The sequence below is a fragment of the Anthonomus grandis genome, chromosome 5, assembly GCF_022605725.1.
Source record: "Anthonomus grandis grandis chromosome 5, icAntGran1.3, whole genome shotgun sequence".
Classification (NCBI taxonomy): domain Eukaryota; kingdom Metazoa; phylum Arthropoda; class Insecta; order Coleoptera; family Curculionidae; genus Anthonomus; species Anthonomus grandis.
Genome location: NC_065550.1, coordinates 6,449,319 through 6,474,556, shown reverse-complemented (window position 1 = coordinate 6,474,556; position 25,238 = coordinate 6,449,319). Strand labels below are relative to the sequence as shown.

General features: G+C 32.5%; 2 protein-coding genes across 2 annotated transcripts in view; both read left to right on the top strand.

The window, feature by feature from the left end:
- The window catches only part of LOC126736891 (unc-112-related protein-like), a 455,221-nt gene that overhangs the window by 35,014 nt on the left and 394,969 nt on the right, over window positions 1-25,238 (top strand). The window lies entirely within an intron of this gene.
- The window catches only part of LOC126736890 (cullin-1-like), a 79,383-nt gene that overhangs the window by 28,967 nt on the left and 25,178 nt on the right, over window positions 1-25,238 (top strand). Inside the window, exons 7-12 of the mRNA XM_050441508.1 lie at window positions 494-576; window positions 631-738; window positions 792-947; window positions 1,012-1,068; window positions 16,254-16,446; window positions 16,508-16,587. Coding sequence (XP_050297465.1) covers window positions 494-576; window positions 631-738; window positions 792-947; window positions 1,012-1,068; window positions 16,254-16,446; window positions 16,508-16,587 — 677 coding nt within the window. The remainder of the gene's footprint in view (window positions 1-493; window positions 577-630; window positions 739-791; window positions 948-1,011; window positions 1,069-16,253; window positions 16,447-16,507; window positions 16,588-25,238) is intronic.

Sequence of the window (25,238 nt, the reverse complement as noted above, 5' to 3'; positions counted from 1 at the left end):
TACACATTGAGCGAAAGGGTTAAAAAAAAATTGTTAAGAAAAGATCGGGCTTGAAAATTAATCATTATTTGGTTGTGAATTTTTTCCACAGGGTGTTTAAAAGTTTAGAGTAAAATTCGACTTTTTATTAACCCCAGTATAATATCAAATCCGTTGGATATTTTTGTAGCTTCGATATGAAAAAATAATGATAATAAAACGGCCTAAAACTCGGCAAAAAATTATCAAAATGGATACAATACTGAAAAAGTTATTAAGGATTGAATTTGAACCTTTCGTTGTCCGATTAATTTTGCGGGCCAGTGTGTCTTTACTGCTAATACTTTAGGCAAACAAATTAATATCTTCACTTCTAAAATTTAAAGCATATTTTTCGATTTATTAGTTTTATGTATTTGAGCTTTAATTATAAGTGTGTTATATATATGTTATCTGTTTGTAAATGATTTGCCATAAATGAATAAATAATTAAAAAAAAATACTTCTTTTCAAGGAGAGCTACGTGGACTTCTCGAACAACATATCGCCTCTCAGGGACTTGCCGCAATTGAAAAGTGTGGAGAAGCAGCACACAACGTAAGAGTCATTTACTTAATTTTAGTCCTTTTTTTAAATTTTAACCCATTTTAGGATTCTAAAATCTACGTAAACACAATCTTAGAAGTGCATAAGAAATATAACGCGCTCGTATTAGTCGCTTTCGGAAATGACAGTGGATTTGTCGCAGCTTTGGATAAGGTAATTATATTCTTGATGTTTAAAATGCTCCATTCTTAATAATATATGTTTAGGCTTGTGGAAAATTTATAAACACAAATGCCGTAACGAAATCGGCAAATTCCTCGAGCAGGTCGCCGGAATTGTTAGCTAAATATTGCGATTTGCTTCTTAAGAAATCTAATAAAAATGCCGAGGAAGCGGAGCTGGAGGATACATTAAATCAAGTGGTAAGCTTTTAAGATTTATTTTTGCTTTATTGACTTTTACTCTGAACATTCTCGTCTTTTTTAGATGGTTGTATTTAAGTATATAGAAGACAAAGATGTGTTCCAAAAGTTTTATAGCAAGGTAAGCATGACTTCTTGGTACTACTACTTTAAATCACTTAGATATTGTTCTGTTCAAATCTTATATCCGACGAAAAACTTTTTGAATGTTTATATTTTTTTAATATATATATTTTTCAATTTTGATTCTTGTCCTGCGTTTTATGAATAGGAATAATTTTTTGAACGACAGATTTGAACGATACATTAAAAGGGATATATAAGGGTTAAGTTAAATGTTCCTAACATATGTAATAGCATTTAACATAGTTCTAAAGAAAGAAGAAAAATAAATTCAAAACGTTTTTTAAGTGAATTTCTTAGTTAAATAAAACTTGATGATTCTAATCTATATATATAAAAGAGTTTGTCCTGACTGACTGACTCATCATCGCAGAGCCCAAACTACAATAACTAGAAACGTGAAATTTTGCCAACGGGTTCCTTTTATAATGTAGGCACCGGATAAGAACGGATTTTTCGAAATTCCACCGATAAGGGGTAAAAAATGGGAAAATTGTTACCCGTGACCTCGAGAACTAAGGGGGCGTGGCTTCGGAGTTTGAACGGAGACTGCCCGCACCAACGAGTCGCAGGCATCAACTTAAGAAAAAAAAATTAACTGCAACAATGTTTTTTTATAATGTAGGCCCCGGATACGAACGAAGTTTTTGAAATTCCACCGATAAGGGGTGTTAGGGATATGATAAATATCGCATAGCGGCATAAAACTTATTAATAAATACGATTGAAAAAGTGCCTCTATATTATTTATATTTTGGTAGACATAACAACAAGGCGGGTCCATGCGAGACTGATACCCGAGAGGTGACTCGACTCAGTCTTACTGCTCGCTCTGCATCCAACGAATCATTTTTAAGATTATTTGTGTCTTGGTTTTATAATAATTATATTAATCGCGCCCCTTGACCTCAAGAAAAACGGCGTGGCAATTGTGGGTTGCATGTACTATCAATGAGGCGAGGCTTCGGATTTTATTTTTGTGTATTGTGGGTTGCATTTACTATTATTGGAGGTTTTCTTCGACTTTTCTTTTATTTTCACGCGAGCAACGCCGCGGGCATTCAGCTCGTCTCAATATGTTTGTATTAATAACAATAACAGCAACAGTATTAAATAACTCGCATTTATACTTACTGAACCCCCTAAAACATACTTTGAACCTCACCAGTAAAATTCCAAACACGTGGAAATCATCTCTTATAACCCCTGTATTTAAAAAAGGCGATCGAATAGATCCGAATAATTATTGATCAATATTCCAAAAATCTGGAAAAAAGTTTACAGCGTAAATTAATGTTTTTTTTTAGTACAGGGTATCCCATTTTCGTATATCTTATGGGGTTTCTCGCTTATGAAAAAAGATAGAGAGATGCTCTTTTTCGCGACACCGCGCTACCTTTTAATGAAACCAAAGATGCATTAGTCAAATTTGTCATACCTATCTTAATTTTTGTACTACAGGGTGATTTTGGACAAAATGCATTTCCAGTCATCCCTATAACTCTGGTTATTGTCAGACATATTAAACAAGTAAGAACTAGTATTTCGTCGGTTTACTTTTAAAACCACCTAAATCTAATTTTTAACATTTTCTACAAAAAAAATGTAATATTATCATTTAGCATCCCGTAAAAGCTCTCAAGTCTTTAATTTATTACAGCGCCATCTATCGAACAATAATTAAACCTTCTATGTCGTTAAAACGCGTAACATTACTCAAAAGCTTCCAAGTCTGCATTTTGACATAATGGCTATTGTTTCTCAAAGTGTGCTCATTTTAGTTGCTCATTTTGCTCATTCATTTTTAGTTGATTTCACAGTGAAATACGAATAAATAAAAAAGAAAGTGCGTTTATTTACTAGAACAGAAGGTAAGTAATTAGTTATTAACTATATAATATTAATTATTGGGGTTTGTTTTGATAAATTTCCTTAAGTTGTTTAAAAACGACTTATGAGGTTTTGATTAACCCTGTCTTATGGCAAACATCGTTTCAAAGGAGATATAGATGGTTTTGATTAGGAGAGTTGAATTACAATTATTATTATTTTTTACCTTTTAAATCCTTTTTTGTTTGGATGTACAGGGTTATTGATGGTTACATATTGACCACCCCGTTAACTCGTTTATTTTCTTAACGATTTTTTTGAAATTTCGCAACGTTGTTATTCTCATAAAAAGCTACTTTCAAACATTTTTAAAAATATTTTACTACTTTTGGGGTCACCAAAAATGAACCCAACTTTTGATTTTTAAATGAGACACCCCATAAATTTTCGGTTATTTTAATTCTTCACATCGATTTACTTAAAAAGTGTAAATCAATGTGCAGAATCCAAAAAATCAAAAATATATGGTATGTCCCTTTAAAAATCAAAAGTTGGGTTCATTTCCGGTGAAACCGTAATTTGTATAATGTTTTCAAAAATGTGTGAAAATTACTTTCCGAATGAGAATAACAACGTTGCCAGATTTGAAAAAAATCGATAAAAAAATAAACGAGTTAAGGGGTTTATTATTAATTTAGAATCAATAACTCAGTAAAACTGACTATTATAGGTTTTTTATTCTGTTTAAGATGTACGGGGGTTTGGGCAGAAATAAGTTTATGGTAGCTCTAGCTACAAATTTCAATGAAATTCACGGTGAAACTTCCTCAATAATGGATAATACATCGACTTTATTTTTGGAAAATGATAAAATAGTTAAAAACCATGACGATCTGGCATTAAATGCGACAACTAACGAGATCGAAAGTGAAAATTGTTTTGAACTTCAGACGGAAATAGATGAAGCTATTAAAACATTAATAGATGACTGTGGAGGACATGATGAATTAATGTTATTAGGCGAGATAAATGGTAAGTGTTCTTACTTAACTTCTAAAGATACTTTATTATTATGAATTTACCGTAGGCGCTTCAGAAAATGCATTTTCGGACCTCAACCTAGAAACTGACGGGGGAAATAGGGTGTAAGACCATCCAAAGTGATATTGATGTTGCGGAGCCTGGAACGTCACGAATATTTACGACAAACCAAGTAGTGCAATGCGATGACGATGATGAGTACTCACCAAGTGAAAGCAAAGATGAACACCTTGAGGTCAATAAAAAACTAGAAAGGACAGATTTTGAAATCGAAGATAGTGAATAAGAAAATGAGAGGGAAAGTGGATATTTGACGTAGCAAAACTGCCTCGTCAAATGAAACCTTTCTGTAACTGTAAAATGTCGGAAAAATCTAAGAAACTAAAATGCCGAAAATTCACAGAAGAGGACAGACAACAAATTTTTAATCAATTCTGGCAAAATATGATTTGGCCTCGAAAAAAAACTTACATTTCAAGCCTTGTAGACAGCACAGCTCCCAAAGATTTAAAAAATCAAATCAATGAAATTTCAAGATGCTCTAATACTTTTATTTGTCATTTACAGAAAAATGGTGTTCGCGAAAGAGTGTGTCAGGTCATGTTTATTAACACTCTTAGTCTGGAAACTTGGTCTTTGCACGACTGGGTAACATTAGGTATAGATCATAATACCGATTTTCCTAATACTAATGTTAATTTAACTCAGACTAATAAAATTAACACTAAAAATGAATTAGAGAAAATTGGATTAAAGAACTTTTTTATGGAATTACCGAAAATGGAGTCTCATTATTGTAGAGCTTCATCGAGTAAAAAATATTTGGAGCCCATTTGGCAGACTAAGGCTGCATTATACAGAAGTTATATTCAATACTGTGAAACTAGGTCTATTAAACCTCTCTCCATAAAGACGTTTCATGAAGAGTTTGCTTTAAATAACTTAAGCTTATACGCACCCAAGAAGGATCAATGTGACAGAAAAAATAGAGCACGCGATGAAAAATCTACAGATAAAAGCACAGCTCATCGTGTTTTTACAATGGATCTTCAATCGGTTCTTCTTTGTCCAACGCTAAAGGCTTCGAAAATTTATTACAAAAAAAAGTTGGTAGTTCATAATTTTTCTTTATATAATTTAAGAACAAAAGATGCAAATTGCTTTCTTTGGCATGAGGCAGAAGGAAAAGTTACCTCAAATGAATTTGCAACAATTCTGTATAATTTCCTAGAAGAATCTAGTATGTGCGAAGGTGAAGAAATAATTTTCTATAGTGATGGATGCACTGCCCAAGATAAAAACGTAACTTTGTCAAATGCTCTTTTGCATCTATCAATAAAAAAGGGTATCATTATTATGCAAAAATATTTGGTAAGTGGCCATACCCAGATGGAGTGCGACAGCATGCACTCTACAATTGAGCGAAAACTCCGCAATAGAGAAATTTATTCACCTGCTGGATATATTGCTGCATGTAAATCGGCTCGGTCAAATCCAAAACCCTACCAAGTAAAATATTTAAATCATAAATATTTTAAAAACTTTTCGGCACTTAAGTACCACACTTCCATTCGTCCTGGCTATAAAACAGGAGATCCGACTGTTAATGATTTTTGCGCCATTCAGTATAGGCCTAATGGAAAATTATACTTCAAATTAAATTTTGACGATGATTGGACGGTATTTGAAAAGAGACTTAGCAGGAAAAGTCAAGGGGTTGGAGAAATAGTTCCTCTTTATGAAAACCCACTTCCAATTAAAAAAAAAAACAAATACGATCATTTGCAACAATTAAAAGAAGTTACACCTGCGGACTATCATCTTTTTTATGACACCCTACCATTTGAAGCGGACTAATTTTTAATTTTTTGTTAATTTTTCAAAATAATTTATATAATGTATAATGTATACTTTTCTTTTGTTCAGTAGCTAATGATAACATTTAAAACATAATTAAGCAGAATTCAAAATAAATAAAACCTACTAAGTCTCCAGCATTACTTGTTTTTTTGTTTCAAAACCTTCGAAGTCTCCTTAAAAATTGTGTTGGTAATATTTTAACAAAAAAATAGTGTTGATTTATCAAAAATCAATTGTAATTAGGATTTGATATAATATCAATTCACGAAAATAGTGTATATGATTTTAAACACGTTTTTTGTGCCTCCTGTAAAATGTATCCAAAATGACTTAGCAGGTTTTGAAAGTAAGCCGACGATTTGTAGATTTTGTTGCGTAGAATACAGTGGCATACTGAAATCTTCTTTAGAGGTCAGAGTTTTTGAGATATTGACATTACATTTATGCTATGCTATATTTTATGGCACATCCACACAAAAATATAGCATAGTCTATGTTTATTTTTATAAATAACGCGACCAAATGGTTTTTTTTCTATAATTTACATTGATAATAGAAAATAGCCGTGCGTAATCATGGTAATGCAAAAAGGCTAAATGATTAACATTCTGCCATTACTTAGGTATTTGATTTTGGAAAATCGTTAATACATTACAAAAAACAATTGGCTAAGATTGTTTAACAAATTTGTTAAAATAATAACAAAAAATATATATATAAGTATAAAATTATGAAGAAAAAATTTATAGCAACCTAATTTTTTTTTAATCACAAATATTGTTCAAAAGGCAGACCTTTGGACGGCCTCAATCAATACTAGCAATCTCACCATATTTCTTAATTATATTAAACACAATAGCTGTTGCTACAGTTAATTAAATGGAAATTTCACGCATTCTTTTCCCTTTATAGTACTGATGGATAATAATATCTCGCACTTTTGGATCAGTCGGATTTCCGCGTGCCATTATTGTATTTTACTCGTAATAGAACTGACAATTGTTAATTATTAATATTCAAATGACGTGTGAAAATTATTCTTGTGACAACGCATCACTTGTTCCAATATTTAGTTGTCAGCATTTCTCATTTATCAAAATATTAATAAAATAGTAATCAACATAGAATATATATATATATATATATATATATATGATAAGCTTCTCCATTGCCTCTGATCTCCTGGTAATGTGTACAAATTATTTCAAAATACTGCTTGTTGACATAAGTGGATAGTCTGGTTTTGATTCGCATTTGTCTCAGTATTGATTCGTTGGTGCGGGTGCTGTCTTTGGAGGTCCTTCCAGATACGAGTGAGTTTCAATAACTCAACAGTTAAACTCACTGTTGCGTTTCGTGACACGGCGATACGCCTATGGATTTAACTTTCGCAATCTCCGATATTGGTGATGACAAATCCAAGGTATTTAAAGTGATAGACCACTTGACAACCGACGACATTTGTAATGTTAGGGCTCTTATTAGCACGATCAACAATCATTACTTTAGTCTTTGAATTATTGGTTTCCAGTCCGTAACGTCTACTCTGTTCATCTAGCTTCTGCATTATATTAATGAGTTTATACTCGTCTTTTGCTATTATGAGATCATGTCGTTCACCACCCTTCCACTCTTCAAGAATATACGTAATAATGTATTTACTATTCACATTGCAGAGAAGGGGAGATAAAATGCAGCCTTGTCTCAATCCAACAGCAGTCGAGAAGGTGTCACAGAGAGTATATTTGATTCGTACCATCGCTGTGTTCGACCCATGTATATAGTACTTCTAGGTGTATTAGGTGTTCCCATCGCAGCAAGAATGTTCCAGAGCTTTGACCATTTTACCTTTTCAAAAGTCTTCCTGCAGTCCACGAAACAAATGACCATTTTAACATTAAATTTCCTGGTTATTTCGATGATCTGTCGTACGTTTAACATCTGTTCGCGAGTTTCTTTCCCTGGAACAAATCCAGTCGGTTCGTCAAGTATTTGTCTGAGGAGGAAATTTTTCAGCCTCTTGTTCAGTATCGCGAGCATGATTTTGCTAGCTTGCGAAATTAGGACAATCCTACGATAGTTTCCACAGTCGAGAGAGGAACATTTCTTATATAAAGGCATGAATGGCACCATTGTTCTGGGCGGCTCTGAGTCGTCCGGATCTTCTGACATATGATGCATGTTCTCAATTTACCTGTTTTTTAGTACTTTACCGGTACTTCCATCACAATCTGGTGCTTTCGGATTTCGCAGTTTTTTCACTGCTTGTTCCACTTCTTTCCTAAGTATGGTTGGTTCGAGTTCTTCGCTTAGGTCTCTGGGATCGTACTGCAGATCATTTTGGAAGAGGTCCCTCTGCAATACGTCCTTCACACACTAGTAATGCCTTTTGCATCCGTGATTACTGTCCCTGATGATTTAGTATCCTGAGTTTGCCAGGTATTAGGTTAGTTTTACCAGACCAGGTTTACCATAAAGCTCAGTGGAGCGGTTTTCTGTTGCATGTCTCTCTAGTTCTACACATAGTCTGTATGTGTGATTATTTTGTCTCTTCTACAGGAAGATTTTATTTTAATATTCATGATTTTTATTAGCTGTTCTTTTTCTGAGTGTGTCCTTGATCGTCGAATAGTCCGTCGTTTTTCTATTAATGCCAGTGTTTCATCATTTGACCTCCAATGTTGATGTTTTGCTTTGTTTGAGCTTTTTGGTATGCTGTCAGCTGCTTCAAATCATTTCTCAACACTCCATTTCTGATTCGAGCCTTTTTTCGTTGGAGGATTCCACCGTTTTTGAGGGCTTCTTGAAGGATTATTGGTTCTCTACTTTAGTTATTGGTTTGCTCAATTTCATATAAAAAATTGCCTAGAGTAAATTATCATCGTATCCGCATCCAGCGCTTGGTTTTATTTTGACGTTGCGAAAGGAGGTCCTCCATCTTTTGTCGGCGAGGATATAGTCGATTTGGTTTTCCATTTTTCCATTGGGAGATGTCCACGTATACAAACGTCGTGGGTGGTGTTTGAACATAGTAATCATTATAGGTAGATTATTATCAGTATCAAATTGTGTTAATCTGTTGCCTCATTCGTTTCGTTCTCATAAGCCATAGCAAAAGGGTCACAAAAAGCGCAAAGAGATCTTCCTGGAAGCAATATGTATCCTCCATAAACTCATCAATGACAAACAAAGAACTTCGGTCAAAAACTAATAGGCTAAAGGGCAAACCCTCAAATACTATAAATGGGATAATGCATAATAATGAATGGCTAGAAGATTCTCTCGAAATTTAGTCGAAACAAATTGATTTGGAGAATATTTTCAGAATATCAGCATCTCATAACTATGACGACAAATTTTTAACGATAAAATCAAACATTGAAAAAACAGAAATAAACTTCAATAGTAATACTGAATTTTCATATAATCTGCCCATAACCATTAAAGAACTAGAATTTGCAATAAAGTGTAGCAAAAATCGCTCACCTGGGCCAGACGAGGTTTTGGTCCCAATGATTGCAAATCTCCCAAATGAAGTACTACATAAACTATTAAAGTAGTACTACAATTACATCTGGTTCACAGATTTCTTCCCTGATCCATGGAGACATTCAACTCTAATTCCAATTGTAAAACCCGCGAAACCACATACCAATATAGAAAGCTACCGACCTATAACCCTTACATTTAAGCAAAATTTTAGAAAAAATAGTAAATTTTAGACTCATGTGGTACGTGGAAATACAATATTATTAAAACTCTATTTTCTAGGGGAATAAGAGGTCATCTACCAAGTTTCATAAAAAAATTCTTGACAAACAGAACCTTCTGCGTAAGAATAGCAAATACCCTCTCTTCAAAATTTATACTAGAAAATGGTATTCCTCAAGGATCTGCACTCAGCCCAACCTTATTTATAATAGCTATAAACAGTATAAGATCAGCTATTTATCCATATACAGTGTGTCCAAGATAAGGATGTCTATCATGGGGATCTGGGCAGCTATAGGAGATACGAGGTTGATTAAATTAGAGAAAAATTGCGCATTTTAGAGCCTAACAATACGCCGTTTAGAAAGTTTTAAAATTTTGAGTAGTTCCGGAGATATTCGAGAAAAACCGAAATTTGCCGATTTCGTTTTAATTTTTTTTTGGCGTTATTTAAAGAGATATGGAAAAACAAAAAACACTTTCTCATGGCCACTTTTTAAGCTCTAAAAAATAACATTGCGAGGTTTTTCGTATGACGAAAATCGAAGAAACGAAATCGAAGAAACCATCATCAACTTAATTTTTTTATATGGCACGTAAAAAAAGTACACCCTCTATAAAATTGCATATTTTATCACGTTTATAACGATGTATGACACAATATGTTCCTACAATATTTAAATATTAAAAGTTGGATTTTTATTAAATTCCGATGGTTTTGATGTAGTAGGCGGTGAAATAAAGACGCTGAGTATGGTGTAGTAGGCTGCTATTACTCATATTTTGAAATACTAAATAAAAATTATGTTATTGACAACTTAAAAACTTTATTCATATACCGTTACGTAGCTAGGTCACGTGATTATTTTAAAGAATTAAAAACATTATTAAATTAAAAAACTACCTACTAGAAACCCAAAAATACTAATTTAAATCATAGTAATAAATGTTCAAACAAATTACCATTATTTTCCAATCACACATAACAACTTTTAACAGTCGAGTTTAAAACACTTCTTAACTTATCAGGTGTAATGCTCTCAAATGCTTTAAGAACTGTTCTCCTCAGCTGATCCTCAGATTCAAAAACATGACTGTAAACATAATTTTTGCAATAGCCCCAGAGAAAAAAGTCGAGCGGAGTTATGTCTGGGGAACGAGGAGGCCACGGAATTGTTGAATGTGTTCCTATCCATTTTCCGGAAATCTGTTTGATAGATACTCTCGCACGATTAAATGAAACCAACAGTTTCTAACCTTGGCAAGCGGTAAGTTGTCCAAGGATTCTTCCAAATCGCGTTCCAATAAGTTGCGATACCGCTCCGAGGTAAGGGAATTGTTGTAAAAAAGGGGCCTATTAAATCTGTTCCAAAAATGCCAACCTGATGTCTAGCCATAGGATATAACATTTCAACGTATCAAACTTTTCCTCAGGTAAAAAAACGTCTTCCATTTTGAAACAAAAAAAACTAGCAACAAGACGCAAAAACAGAGTTCAAAAACACAATGTCAACTAAATTTATCAAATAATTAAAACTATTTACTTCACTTAAGATAAAAAGAATAAAAAATAATGGTTATAATAAAAAATACTTGGACATTTTATTTTGACATTTTCTCAATGTCATTATTTCACAGCCTACTACATCAAAACTATCGGAATTTAATAAAAAATCATTTTTTACAATTTAAATATTGTAGAAACATATTGTGTCATACATCTTGTTGTAATTAAGTTGATGGTTTTTTCGAAACGAAACGTCGTACGAAAAATCTCGCAATGTTATTTTTTAGAGCTTACACAGTGGCCATGAGAAAGTGTCTTTTGTTTTTCCATATCTCTTTAAATAACGCCAGAAAAAAATAAAAACGAAATCGGCAAATTTCGGTTTTTCTCGAATGTCTCCGGATCTACTCAAAATTTTAAAACTTTTTAAACGGCGTATTGTTAGGCTCTAAAATGCGCCACTTTTCTCTAATTTAATCAACCTCGTATCTCCTATAGGTGCCGAGATCTCCATGATAGACATCCTTATCTTGGACACACTGTATAAATTGCAGAATATTCGCTGATACCGACATAGTAATATATCACTCATCTTCAGATGCTGAGTGCTAAATAGGTCAACGAAAATTGCAAAAAAAGCTTCAATAACATTACATCTTGGGCACATAAAAATGGATTCACTTTCTCACCAAATAAATCTAATACAATGCATTTCTGTAGAAAAAAAACCTGCCCTAAGACAAACATTATTGAAATACAAAATTCCGAAATTCCTAATGTAATATCAAACAAATTCCTAGGATTAATTTTAGATAATAATATGACCTGGAAAGACCATTTCAAATACCTAAAAATCAAATGCACTGCTGATATAAACCTACTAAAGATTTTAGCAAACTCAAAATGGGGGAGTGATTACAAGACCCTCCTAAAAATATACACTACCATTATTAGACCAAAAATAGACTATGGAAGTATAGTTTATACATCTGCAAGGAAATCATATGTAAATACAATAAATCCAATACAAAATCTATGCCTTAGAGTGTGTACTGGAACGTTCCCAACTAGTCAATTACCAGCTTAAATTGTATAACAGGAATCACCCCTCTTGACATCAAACGCACACAACTACTCCTAAAATATTCAACTAAACTATGGTGTCAACCAAATCATCCATTATATAAAAAAAAATTCAAACACGTATACCAGAAGATTTATACACTCGAAGCAATCAAACTATTCCACCTAACATAATACTAACGAAATCACTCAAAATGTATAATACTCGTATAAAACTCCCTGAAATAGGCCATCATACCAACTATAACTTTCCACCCTGGATATACCTTAATATAGATATAAACTTAAATCTAACTAAATTCAATAAAGAATCCACACATCATAAAATTATAAGAAATGAATTTTACACCATTATTAAGAATAATTACTGCGACCACATCATAATTTTATGATGTGGACACAGACGGATCAAAGACAAATTTACGTACCAGCTCAGCTTTTTTCTCAAAACATTTTTCACAAAGTTGTGAAATAAATTTAAATAGCAGTATACTTACAGCAGAACTACATGCTATTGAAGAAGCAATTACTTTCATAAAAACATCATCTTTCAATAAATTCTTAATTGCTACAGACTCTCTCAGCTCATTACATACTCTTAAAAGGTATAGTTGCGAATACCCAGCAATCATAAATATTCAAAATGACATAACCAAATGCAATAGAAATGATAAAAATATTAGTTTTATCTGGACCCAGTCACATAGGAATAGACGGGAATGAAACAGCTGATAACATGGCAAAAAATCCAACTAATATTTGCTCTAGACTATCAAATAGCTTTTACTACAGAGATCTATTCCTACAAATAAATAACAAAATACAAAATTTAACTCAACTCAACCTACATTTAGACGAAACCGACAATAAGCTTCTTGAGATAATCAAAATACAACCTTCGCCTTACCCAGATGTAAATTTAAACAGAAACGACCAACCAATTATTTTTAGAATCCTGATAGGCCACACGAAAACCACTCATGAATATATCTTAATGAAAGAAAATCAACCAATATGCCCCTTTTGCAATGACTATAATCTCGCTATAAAACATATTTTTGCACATTGCAATAGACTACATAGATTTAAAATAAAACACAATTTACCAATCACCACTAACCTAAAACGTATACTTGAACCAAACAAAGAAAATATAAATAATATAATTCATAAGAATATATAAAAAGAGTTAAGATTAGAATTCTTAAATGAAGTAAATCTATATAATAAAATATTTAAAAAAAAATATACAGGGCGCTAAATGGCCTCAGATGCTGATGCGCCTTTAAAAAACCTAAATTCTCTCTCTCATAAGCCATAGCGACCCACTGTCTCGTAGATGGCCGCCCGATTCGTCCTTAAATAAAATAAATAAAAATCAAGTTTTCTAGGTACGCATTAATATAGCAGTCTGCATACTTTATACAGGGTGTGCCAACAAGGTGTACGGCTAAGATAGCGCCTTAACTATACGAGGTAGAGCAAAAAGGTCTACAGCAAAGTTGTAGGGTTGACAAAAACCTACAAATTAAAAATATTTTTATGTATACTGGGTGTGTCACAAAAAAGTTACTATAAAATATGATTTTCTTTTTTAAATGGTACGCCCTGTATATTATTGTACTAAAATGTGAGGCAAAAAGAGTAGTTTACTTTGGTATAACGTTTTTGAAATTTCCGTGCGGCGTTACAACGTAATTAATTTTTGTATATTATTTTTTGCCTTTTAAAGGGTTCGTTTAAAAAATCATAATTAACTTAAAATTTATTCTGCGCCTATGAAACTTGTACCACAGTTAGTCTAGGGTACCTCCTCTAGGCTGACTATGATAATTTGTAATTTTTTAATACAGGGTGTTTTTAAAGAACTTTCAAACTTGCTGAAATTAAATACGCAGTATCTCAAAATTTTCAAGTGGAACACCCTGTATATTTTTATCTAATTAAGTTTGTTCCTCAAATACCTTAATTTTTTATTTAATATGTCCTATAGCTAAACCAAGTACTTTTTGAGATATTGTAACTCTTCTGTAAAATATTATGCATAAAACGGGTATTCTTTAAGTTTTCAAGGTATCAAGATTGCTTAGAAAAAATTATTGAAGAATTATAATTAGTACTTTTCCTACAATTATTATTATTATTACATATTTGAAAAATTAACCAACACAATTATTCACCTAAACTGCTAAAAAAAACAGCAAAATTAAATTACATACTAGGTACGTACTTACGTATTTTTGCATAAATGTACATCGTTACACTAATTTTAAAGATCAATTACAATTATTATAAATTGTGTTCAGTATGACCTCCTAAATTTTGTACGCAAGCGATTACCCTTTTTTGGAGAATGAGTCATTAACCTTTTCCAACATAATTGGCGTGACTGTTTGAAAAATCTTCCGAATTTTATTTTTCATATTTTCACTTGTGGTAGGAGTTGTTTGATAGACTTTTTCCTTCACATATCCCCACAAGAAAAAATCCAGTTTGGTCAAATCTGGGGACCTTGCGGGCCAAGGGACCGGCCCACCTCTCCCTATCCACCGGTCATCAAAATGCTCATTTAAAAAATTTCTAACAGCATGGCTATAATGAGCTGGAGCGCCGTTATGTTGAAGCCAAATCCTATCTCGAACATGGTCAGGCAACGTTTGTAGAAGGACATTAAAATCGTTTTGTAAAAAGTTTAAATACATTTCACCTGTAAGATGTCCATTAAAAAAGTGCGGTCCAATAACGTAATGTCCTATTATTCCTGCCCAAACATTAAGCGACCATCTATGTTGATGATGAATTTCTCGGGTGAAGAATGGATTGCTGGTGTCGTATAATGAAAATTATGTTTATTAACACTGCCATTATTATGGAATGTAGCTTCATCCGAAAAAAGCATAAAATTAAAAAAATCAGGCTGACGAATTTTATTTTGCGCCCACTGACAGAAAGCCATTCTTCTTTCATAATCCTGCGGAAGTAATTCCTGCAACAATTGAATATGGTAAGGATGAAATTTTTCGCTTCGAAGCATGCGAGATATTGATGTTGCACTAAAGGGTAATTCTTTAGCAAGCTGCCTAACGCTTTTATGAGGATCTTCAACGACACTTAAAGCTACTGTCATCTTGTGTACACCTGTGCTTGGGGATGTTTTCTTTCAGGATAAAGTTGCGCATAAATTCTAGATGCCAAAAGGCTATTTCTTTCAGCAGCTCCAAGGGCATATATCATATCAACAAATTCCTCACGAGGAAAATTCATAATGATTACAAAATGAACAATAAAAATTAAAAATCGATTAACTAACTGATAATAATTTCTAAAATGGTTTTTGAAGGAAAAACATTGATCTTGTCTACTGCTGTCATAAAACTAATAATCTGACAATTATTATTTGACGTTTAAACCAATGTTTCTAAGAAATCTTGATCAGAACTTAAAGAATACCCGTTTTATGGATAGTATTTTACAGAAAAGTTAAAATATCTCAAAAAGTACTTGGTTTAGCTATAGGACATATTAAATAAAAAATTAAGGTATTTGAGGGACAAACTTAATTAGTTAAAAATATACAGGGTGTTCCACTTGAAAAATTTGAGATATTGCGTATTTAATTTCAGCAAGTTTGAAAGTTGTTTAAAAACACCCTGTATTAAAAAATTACAAATTATCATAGTCAGCCTAGAGGAGGTACCCTAGACTAACTGTGGTACAAGTTTCATAGGCGCAGAATAAATTTTAAGTTAATTATGATTTTTTAAACGAACCCTCTAAAAGGCAAAAAACAACATAAAAAAATTAATTATAAAGAAATTTAAAAAAAGTTATACCAAAGTAAAGTACTCTTTTTGCCTTCACATTAGTACAATAATATACAGGGCGTACCATTTAAAAAAATCATATTTTATAGTAACTTTTTTGTGACACACCCAGTGTACTTAAACATATTTTTAGTTCGTAGGTTTTTGTCAACCCTACAACTTTGCTGTAGAACTTTTTGCTCTACCTTGTATAGTTAAGGCGCTATCTTAGCCGTACACCTTGTTGGCACACCCTGTATACACTAATAACACATTATAAACCTATCTGAAATCAATTTCTGTAATATAATTTATTTGAATATAAAGTTTTTATTTCTGACTTTTCAGATGTTAGCCAAACGTTTGGTGCAACATATGTCGGCCAGCGACGACGCAGAAGCCTCAATGATCTCGAAACTGAAACAGGCCTGTGGGTTTGAGTACACCTCGAAGTTACAGCGAATGTTCCAAGATATTGGGGTATCGAAGGACCTCAATGAACAGTTTAGAAATCATATGAATAATTCCAATGAATCTTTAGGTAGGCGTCCTTGCAATGTTGATAGTTTTTATAGTTTTATTCATTGAGTATTGATTTGCAGGTATAGATTTTAGTATTCAAGTTTTATCTTCTGGTTCCTGGCCGTTTCAACAGTCTTTCACGTTTAGCTTGCCATCAGAGGTATGTCATATTTTTTTTTATATAAGAGATTGTAGGTTAATTCATTTTTTTCACGCTACTAATAAATTGGTGGCTATTTTAGGCTGACATGATTGTTTGTTTAAATCGTTTATTTAGTCAAAAACTAATACAGGTTATACAATAAGGTTACTTAATCATTACCATATTACATTTTTTTTAAATAATTGAATAACTAACAAACAAAAAACGAGACACAAATTTTGAAATTTAATTTCTATTGGCAACATATTTTATTTGTTTAGACGTTAGACCATTAAAAAATAATTAATTTTGTGCACGTTCTTGAGAAACTCTAGGTATATAAAAATTGCTTCTCGATCGCGTGTTATGATTATGTATTTCGGCAGAGAATGTGACTACTCAACAGATACTGCGGAACATGACCAATTTTAATCTTATATGGACAAATGTCAGCGTATTAAGTAGAAAATGCTCTCTGACTGGTAACCATTCTAAGGCCTGTAATATATCTTTTATTGGGTTCAATCTTGATTTACCTAGTATTATACGCATGGCCCTATTTTGCAACTTTTGAAGTAAAAAAACTCATTTTGTTTTAATAAAAATAATACACTAGAACAATAATTAAAGTGAGGCAGGATAAGTATATTGTAAATAGTTTTTTTGTCCATAAGCTTAAGTAAGGTGAACATTTAGATAAATAATAAATCTTATATGAAATCTTCTTAAATAAAGACCGTTAAAAGTCCCAATCTATCTATATGCCTAAGTATTTAATTTTTGTTACACATTCTATCGAACGTTCCCCTTAGAAGACTGAATGAAATTAAGCCTAGCTGCAAACCAAAGGCGAGGTTGTTTGAGTTCACCATCTCTCAGACAATGATGTCAAATCGACTTTCCAATTTTTCATTCAATATACAATTTTCTCAATTCACTTCACTAAATATTTTTTTAATATGTTATATTTTTTAACAGGTAAAAAGTGTACTATTTAAAAGTTTCGTTTATTTGCTGACAAATAACATATACTTTGAGAGTAATCAACAAATTTTTCAGAATAAGAATAAGATTCCTGACAAAAAAGATAATGAAAAAAAGCAACTTAGCAACGTAGAATACCTCTATGTTTACAATGCACGTATCCGATGTTGCCACTTTGTGTTGTTTTTCTATGTATTTTTTCATATCTGTGAAGCTAGCGCCCGATCGATATCTAGCAACCAAAAATATAGAACGCAGCATATGTCGTTTGCCAACAACCTATTTATAGTCCGCGCCCACTGTTATTTAATCGATATAGTGTCCGTATCTCTTAAAATTCCGAAGGAATGTTAATATTTTGTTGTCCGGATATTAACAATCAATAACTAAATCATAGTCTCTCTAGTTATAGACCTCAACAAACTAAAGTTTTTTTTTATCAAAATTACTTAAAACTCGAATAATAAAGAAATGAAAAAGGCTCCCAAAGGATTTGAATTAAGCTTTTTTCTATAATAAATATCTAAACGCATTTGAGATGGTTGCAAACCTCTACAAACAAAAGTTTTTTGGTAAAAAAATTATTGAATTGCTAGATGTTAAAAAATGTAAAGGGCTATGTAACTCCTAACGGCTAAAAGTTTCATCCATATCCTTTGGCAGTTATAACCATTTATAACACCTAACTTAATAATTTTATTAAAAAACTTTAATTTGTAGAGGTTTTTCAACCATCTCAAATCCGTTTAAATATTTATTATACAGGGTGGCCATTTGAAAACGAAACAGAGTCTATTTTGGGTCCCTCAGAACATTTGCGAAAAAATCGTCGGACCCGTCAATTTTTGATTCAAGGGGGAACCATTTTTTTGCTAGTTTCGCCCCCCTGAGGGCAAAGCCCTAGCGGGGGTGACAAGGGCCCCCAAAATTTTAAATGGAACGGGGGGTCGAGTGATACCTTATTTTGAAGGTATTTTTATGTGGATTATAACCCTAAAGTTTTAAATCATTACTATTTGCCTAGTCGATACAGGGGCTAATAAAAGTTACAAAAACATGTCAAAATTTTTTATGAAAAAAAAATGCTTGTAAATTTAGCAGTTAAATAAATACAAAAAAATTTTTTCTCCTACATTGTCAACCGTACTTTCTGTTGTTTTTTTTTAATACCCGTAGGTATCTATGCCAATTCTGCAAGGGAACTCTTGGTTATTGTTGAGACTGTTATTATAGTAACATTTTGAAGTTTAATAGTGGTTGTCAATTACTGCTGTCAGATTATAGTGTGTTAAACAAATAGCTCTTTAAAGTTAGTTAGTTACAACATTGAGTGTGATAATGGTTTATTCACTTGCTGAAAGAGTTGAAATTATTTCTGTTTCCTTTGCGAACAATGAAAATGCTAATAGAACTGCCCACCTCTTTAACACAGTACAACACCCTAATCGACAGATCCATCGCAAGTACATTTTGGAATTGGTTCAAAAATTTAGGGAAACTGGGTCTGTGGCTAATAAAAAGCGCGAAATGGATAATCCAGTGGTGAATGAAGCTTCAGTAGCTATTTTAGGCCATATTGTGCAAGATCCTACACTGAGCACAAGGAAGTTATCAACCGTGTCTGGTATTAAGAGAAGCAGCATTCAGAAGATATTAAAAAAAACAAGTTTCATATGTACAAAATACATCTCGTACAAGAACTAAACGAAGACGATTTTGATGCGAGTACAATTTTGTGAAACTATATCTGAAAAAGCCGCCAATGATCCACACTTTCTATTTAATGTATGGTTTTCTGACGAATGGTCCTTTTTCCTAAACGGTATTGTGAATCGTCACAACTGTCGCTATTGGGCCCCAGATTCAAATCCCAGAATATTTCGTGAGGTGCATACACAACATCCTGAAAAATTAAATATTTGGGCTGGCATTTTTGGTAAACATATCGTAAGCCCCTTTTTTTACCTGGCAATTTAACAGGAGAGATGTACCTGGAGTTATTAGAAAATACAATTCATCCAGCATTAGTGGAAATATTAGAAAATAACAACGAGTACTTGGAAAATCGTCTAGTATTTCAGCAAGATGGGGCCCCACCCTACTATGCTGCAAGGGTTCGTCAATATTTGGACCAAACGTTTTCAGGACAATGGATTGGAAGAAGAGAAGCTATTGAATGGCCTCCTCGTTCCCCGGACTTAAGCCCGTTGGATTTTTTTTATGGGGCCATTTAAAAACTAAAATTTATACTAGTCAACCAACATCGCTAGACCATTTGCGACAAAGAATAATTAATGAATGTCGTCAAATCACCCCAGAAATTTGGAAAATGTACGGGAAAGGTTTGAACAAAACCTGTATTATTGTATGGAAGTCAAAGGCCAACATTTTGAACATTTACTTGATTGATTTTATCTTTAAGCCCTTTATTTAAAATTATACTTTTTAAAATTTTTTTGTAACTTTTATTAGCCCCTGTATCGACTAGGCAAATAGTAACGATTTAAAACTTTTTAACGATTTAAAACTTTAGGGTTATAATCCACATAAAAATACCTTCAAAATAAGGTATCACTCGACTCCCCGTTCCATTTAAAATTCTGGGGGCCCTTGTCACCCCCGCTAGGGCTTTGCCCTCAGGGGGGCGAAACTAGCAAAAAAATGTTTCCCCCTTGAATCAAAGATTGACGGGTCTGAGGATTTTTTCGCAAATGTTCTGAGGGACCCAAAATAGGCTCTGTTTCGTTTTCAAATGGCCACCCTGTATATTACAGAAAAAAGTTTAATGTAAATCCTATACATATGCTGCGTTCTCAATTTTGGTGGCTGGATATCAACCAAATACTACCTTCATTTTTGCACACATAATTTTGCGGCATTTTGGGTTCGAATAAGCAATAAATTTGCTAGATTATAGTAATATACTTAATTACATATTTTTACTAATGTTTTGCTATCCAATACTTAATAGATATTTCACAAATATGCCGTCTTTTATATTATCTAATCTAGAAGGGTTACACTATTGATACCTAACTCGCCTGTGAAAGAAACGATTTGAATTTCCTTTTTTCCAATATATGTGACCCACTTCAGACTTCCTTATCATTTTTCAGCAAAAAGGGAGTTTTAGTTAGTCTTAATATTAATTTAAAAACGCACTGAAACCACTCAAAATATCATTTTAATACTAATACTGTACGAAAGGTGCACCATCCAAAAGCAAACAACGAGCGCAGTTGACAACTACCTTTAGGTATCGCGAGAATATTTCTGGGCAAAATCTACAGCCTTACCGCTGTGTGTGGAAATTTGGTGATTTAAAGAATCCAAATTTAAAATATTAATTATTAGTGTTTAGTGTAAATGTAGTACAAAATAGTTTTGGTTATTAAACGAGTTTCACTCTTTCTTTTGCTTTATAATAAAGAATGCATTTTAGTTTCTGCTAATTATTATAATTTATTATATAATTTTATTTTTTTCTGTTAAAATTGAGTAATCACTGGCAACATGGAATACTAAGCATGTTTATCAACAAAATATCCCCTCTGCCGCCTGTGTAGATGTTGCGCTCAATCCAAAGCAGCCAATGTTTATTCTAGTGTATTCAATGTTCTAAGAAAAATTCTCATACTTTAAGGGTGTAGTAAAGAACGTATTTGTCGAAAATCCCATATATTTTCAAATTCAGGGCACAGCCAGTGATAATGTATGTAACCAAATTTTAATGATTGTGAATTGGAATATTACGTGTTTGATTTTAGGCTGTTATTGTATGTCTTTGATTCTTATAGATACATGTTTGATTTTATTATAATTTTTGTTGTACATAGTTTAGGTTTACCTATCGGTTTTTTTTTGACGCACGATGTGTTTTTTGTGAAATCTTTGTATGAAGAATAAATAAATAAAATATTAACGATAAACCTTCTTGATAAATTTATACTCACAATGAATATTAAATAATCTTTTAAACAGCATATTTCTTTTTCTGATGAATAATTTAAAAAAATAAACTCCTGGACAAAATTATCGCACCACTTGATTTTTAGAGATTTTTTTTTTAATAAAGATAAAAAAATAAGCAAACTTATAAGCATTGTTAACTATGCATTATTAATTAACAAAAACAATTATATTCTATTTAACAAAATGAGATTTAAGTAACTAAATTCAATACAAGGAAAAGCATCGATTTTCACTAACTTCAATTTTGATACAAAAATAAAACAATAGACCCATAATGAATTCTTAATAACGTGTATTGCCACCTCTAGCTGCAGTGACCGCTTGAAGTCTTCGCAGCATTTCTCGTATCAAATTATGACTTATTATACTTTCCTGCGGATGCATTCTCACTCCTCACGAGCAGAATGTTCCATGATAAAGCATAAACATAGTTTTTGTCCAGTTCTGCTTTTTATACGAGAAAAGATATTATAACTGTTTTAACTGATATTTATTTTTATTTAAATTTTCTTGACAAAATAATTAGTAATGCGATAATTTTGTCCAGGAGTTTATATAGTTAAAGTCAAAAGTTTACAATGGACCGATTTCTATGTACGCAAGTTTATTTGTTTAATAAATAGTTATAAAATATATAATATACAGTGTGTCCCAAATTAGTGATGCATTTATTGCAAACTCGTAAACTGGTAAAGAGATAAAAACTATTAAACGGGAAAGGTTTTAGGCAATTGTGTTTGCAAATAAATGCCATTTACTTTGCAATTTCTTGTATTCTTTTTGGGATAGTTTTACAAAAAACTAAAATAATACATTTTTGTAAATACGCTATAGTTTCTTTATTTATGCAAATTTTTAAAACCTGTAAGATGTGTTTTAAATTAACAATTTGTGTTGAAAGCGATTTTGTGCTCAAATTCTATTGACAAAACTTTTTTATGGATGGCATATTGAATTTTTTTTATCCATAAAGATCCAATCCTTTTTTGCCTGTCTAACAATGTATCGCACTTACTACAAAATTATTTTACTTGTAGTTAAAAACACAAAAACTCATAATTAACACGTTGACTGCCGTAATTTTTTTTTCTCTTTCAAAAGTTAATTGTGGTGTTCTAGAACACTCATGATTATTTTGTTTTACAAAAAAAATTTAATTACAAACTTTTTGGTAATTTTTTTATGCGGCTTTTCGTATGGTCACGCGGCCTCAACACATAAAACTTAAATCAATGGCCGTGTGCAACAGATGTTGCGTCCTGAACCTGTCATTTCTTGAAGCAGAGTTGTACGTAGCTTCCGTTTTAGGCATCCTTTTTTCCTCCGAATGCACAAGTTCGGAACAAAACTTTATAAGCTGTGCATCGAAAAGAGATATACTTACAGTATGTTGATTTATTGTGGGCAAGATGGGGTAGAGGGCCAATGTTCATCACAAAAAGTAGTACTCGCTCTTGCAAATGACTTACTTGACAAAGGACGTATTATATTTACAGATAATTATTATACAAGTGTGATTTTGGCACATACTTCACTTGCCAGGAACACTCACTTATAGGTAGAAAAGTTTATAAAGAACCGGCTGCTCAATATGCGCACAAACCCATTTTTCAACAGAAAATCGATAGAAAATCCGGTGGCAGAGAGAAAAGACGACCGCAATATATTTTCTCTTGCTTCTTATTAAAGAAACCGCAAGAACAAAGCAGCCGCCGTACATCGTTTCTTTGTATCTGCCGGGGATTTAAAGCCTATGACGTAGCCTGAAGGCCTACTCAGTGTCGTCTCGTACGGGAAGTGAGTTAATCGTGTTATAAGGCATTTAAAATCTGTTGTGTGTTTTTTTTTTAAGTATAATAGTGAAATAGACTATAGATTTTTTAGTTAGACTATCCGATTTTTATTGTAAAAGGTAAGTAAAATTGGTTTAAATTATTCAATTGTCTAATAATTTAAAAAAATAAATGAAAATTAATTATTTTTAAAAATTAAATTTTTTTAGTTATTTCTATATAAAGTAATACCAAAAATGATATTAAAGTGTAATACGCAGAAATGATACTCTTAGTTGGTTGATTGGATAAGCGGGTACTTACACTATTCAGTCCCAGTTCCCTACCCATATTTTCACCTATAATATTTAGTCAACCTTTTACCATTATCAATATTGATATTTTGATAATTAATACCACACTGACAACTTTATACGATTATTTTAAAATCTTTTATTCTTCTCTTTTTAGGGTCAAAAAGCGGAGACTATAATGATAACATGAACCATCACAACGATTTTCGGCCCAATGAAATGGGCCGAAAATCAGTTAATTCCAAATTTACTACCTAATTCCGTCCTAGTATTAGACAATGCAACTTATCACAATGTGCCTCTAGTCAAGAATGTTACATCTGGAAGTAAAAAGCAGGAAATAGTTGACTGGCTCAAGGAACATAATTTTACATTTGATGCAAAACTCACCAACACAGAGTTATATGAAATAGTGTCTGAAAATAAAAAAAAGTATCCTGTAAGAACCAAGTTGGACGACCTAATGGAAAAGCATGGACACATTGTGTTACGTTTGCCTCCATACCACCCAGAGCTTAATCCGATAGAAAAAATTTGGGCAACTGTTAAGAACTGGTATTTCAACTAAATCAAACGCACTTATAATATCGTTATCTATACCTACTAAAAATCTAGGGCTATTTAAACTCTAGTACAAATAAATATTAATAATTTCAACAATTGTGCCGCGTCTACTGTCTTCAGACCTCGACATAGTCATCTGACCCGATCGATAGAATAACGAAATGCGCGGATTTTGCCGCCTGTTGATGTCACCGGTTCTTTATAAACTTTTCTAACTATAGTTGGCACTCTTCGATCAAATCGAAAAATGAATCCTTAGCAAATTATTAACAAAAAGCCCAGGAAAGGAGAAACCAAGGCAGCTGAAAGCACCTCAGGTGTAATTGTTCAAAAGTGGGAGGACAAAAGAGATGTGCTTACCTTATCCACAAAACACACTGATGAGTTAGTAACCATGACAAAGAATTTCGAAAACCTGCTGCGGTTGCTGACTACAACAAACATAAAGCCTACATTGATCTTTCGGATCAAATAAAGTCTTACACCACTTCATTATGCAGAGGGGTGAAGTGGTACCGCAAGCTTGCTATTAAACTTCTTATTGGCAGTGCTTTGGTAAATGCACATATTTTGCATCAAGAAGTAGCGAATGAAAAACTGTCCATCACAAAGTTCAAGCAGGAGATCGTAAACAGTCTCTTAGGTCTTGATATTGAACAACCCTGAGGCAAAATGTTCCTTTGGAAGAGCGTCAACCTTAGAACATTGAAAGCCTTTCAATTTTCTAAGGTGTCAACATTCCTTGGAAGATGTTGGTAACAGACGTCGATGCGTTATTTGTTATCAAAAGAGAATCTGAACGCTTTTTTCAGATAGATAACTGTACCAAATATTTTTTAAATGTTTGAATTTGGATGTATTTCGTTTATTTTTTTAGCTTGCATTTATGCTGTATTTTAATCAATAAAAATGTTTATTTTCCATACATTTTGATTTTATGAATGACTTATTTTTGAAACCATGAAGATCCACTTTCGAGTCTCAAATTCAAAAACCAAAACTAGTATCAGACAGTTACAGTCGCCCTCTTTCAGTTCCATATAACTTATATAGGATTGCGACG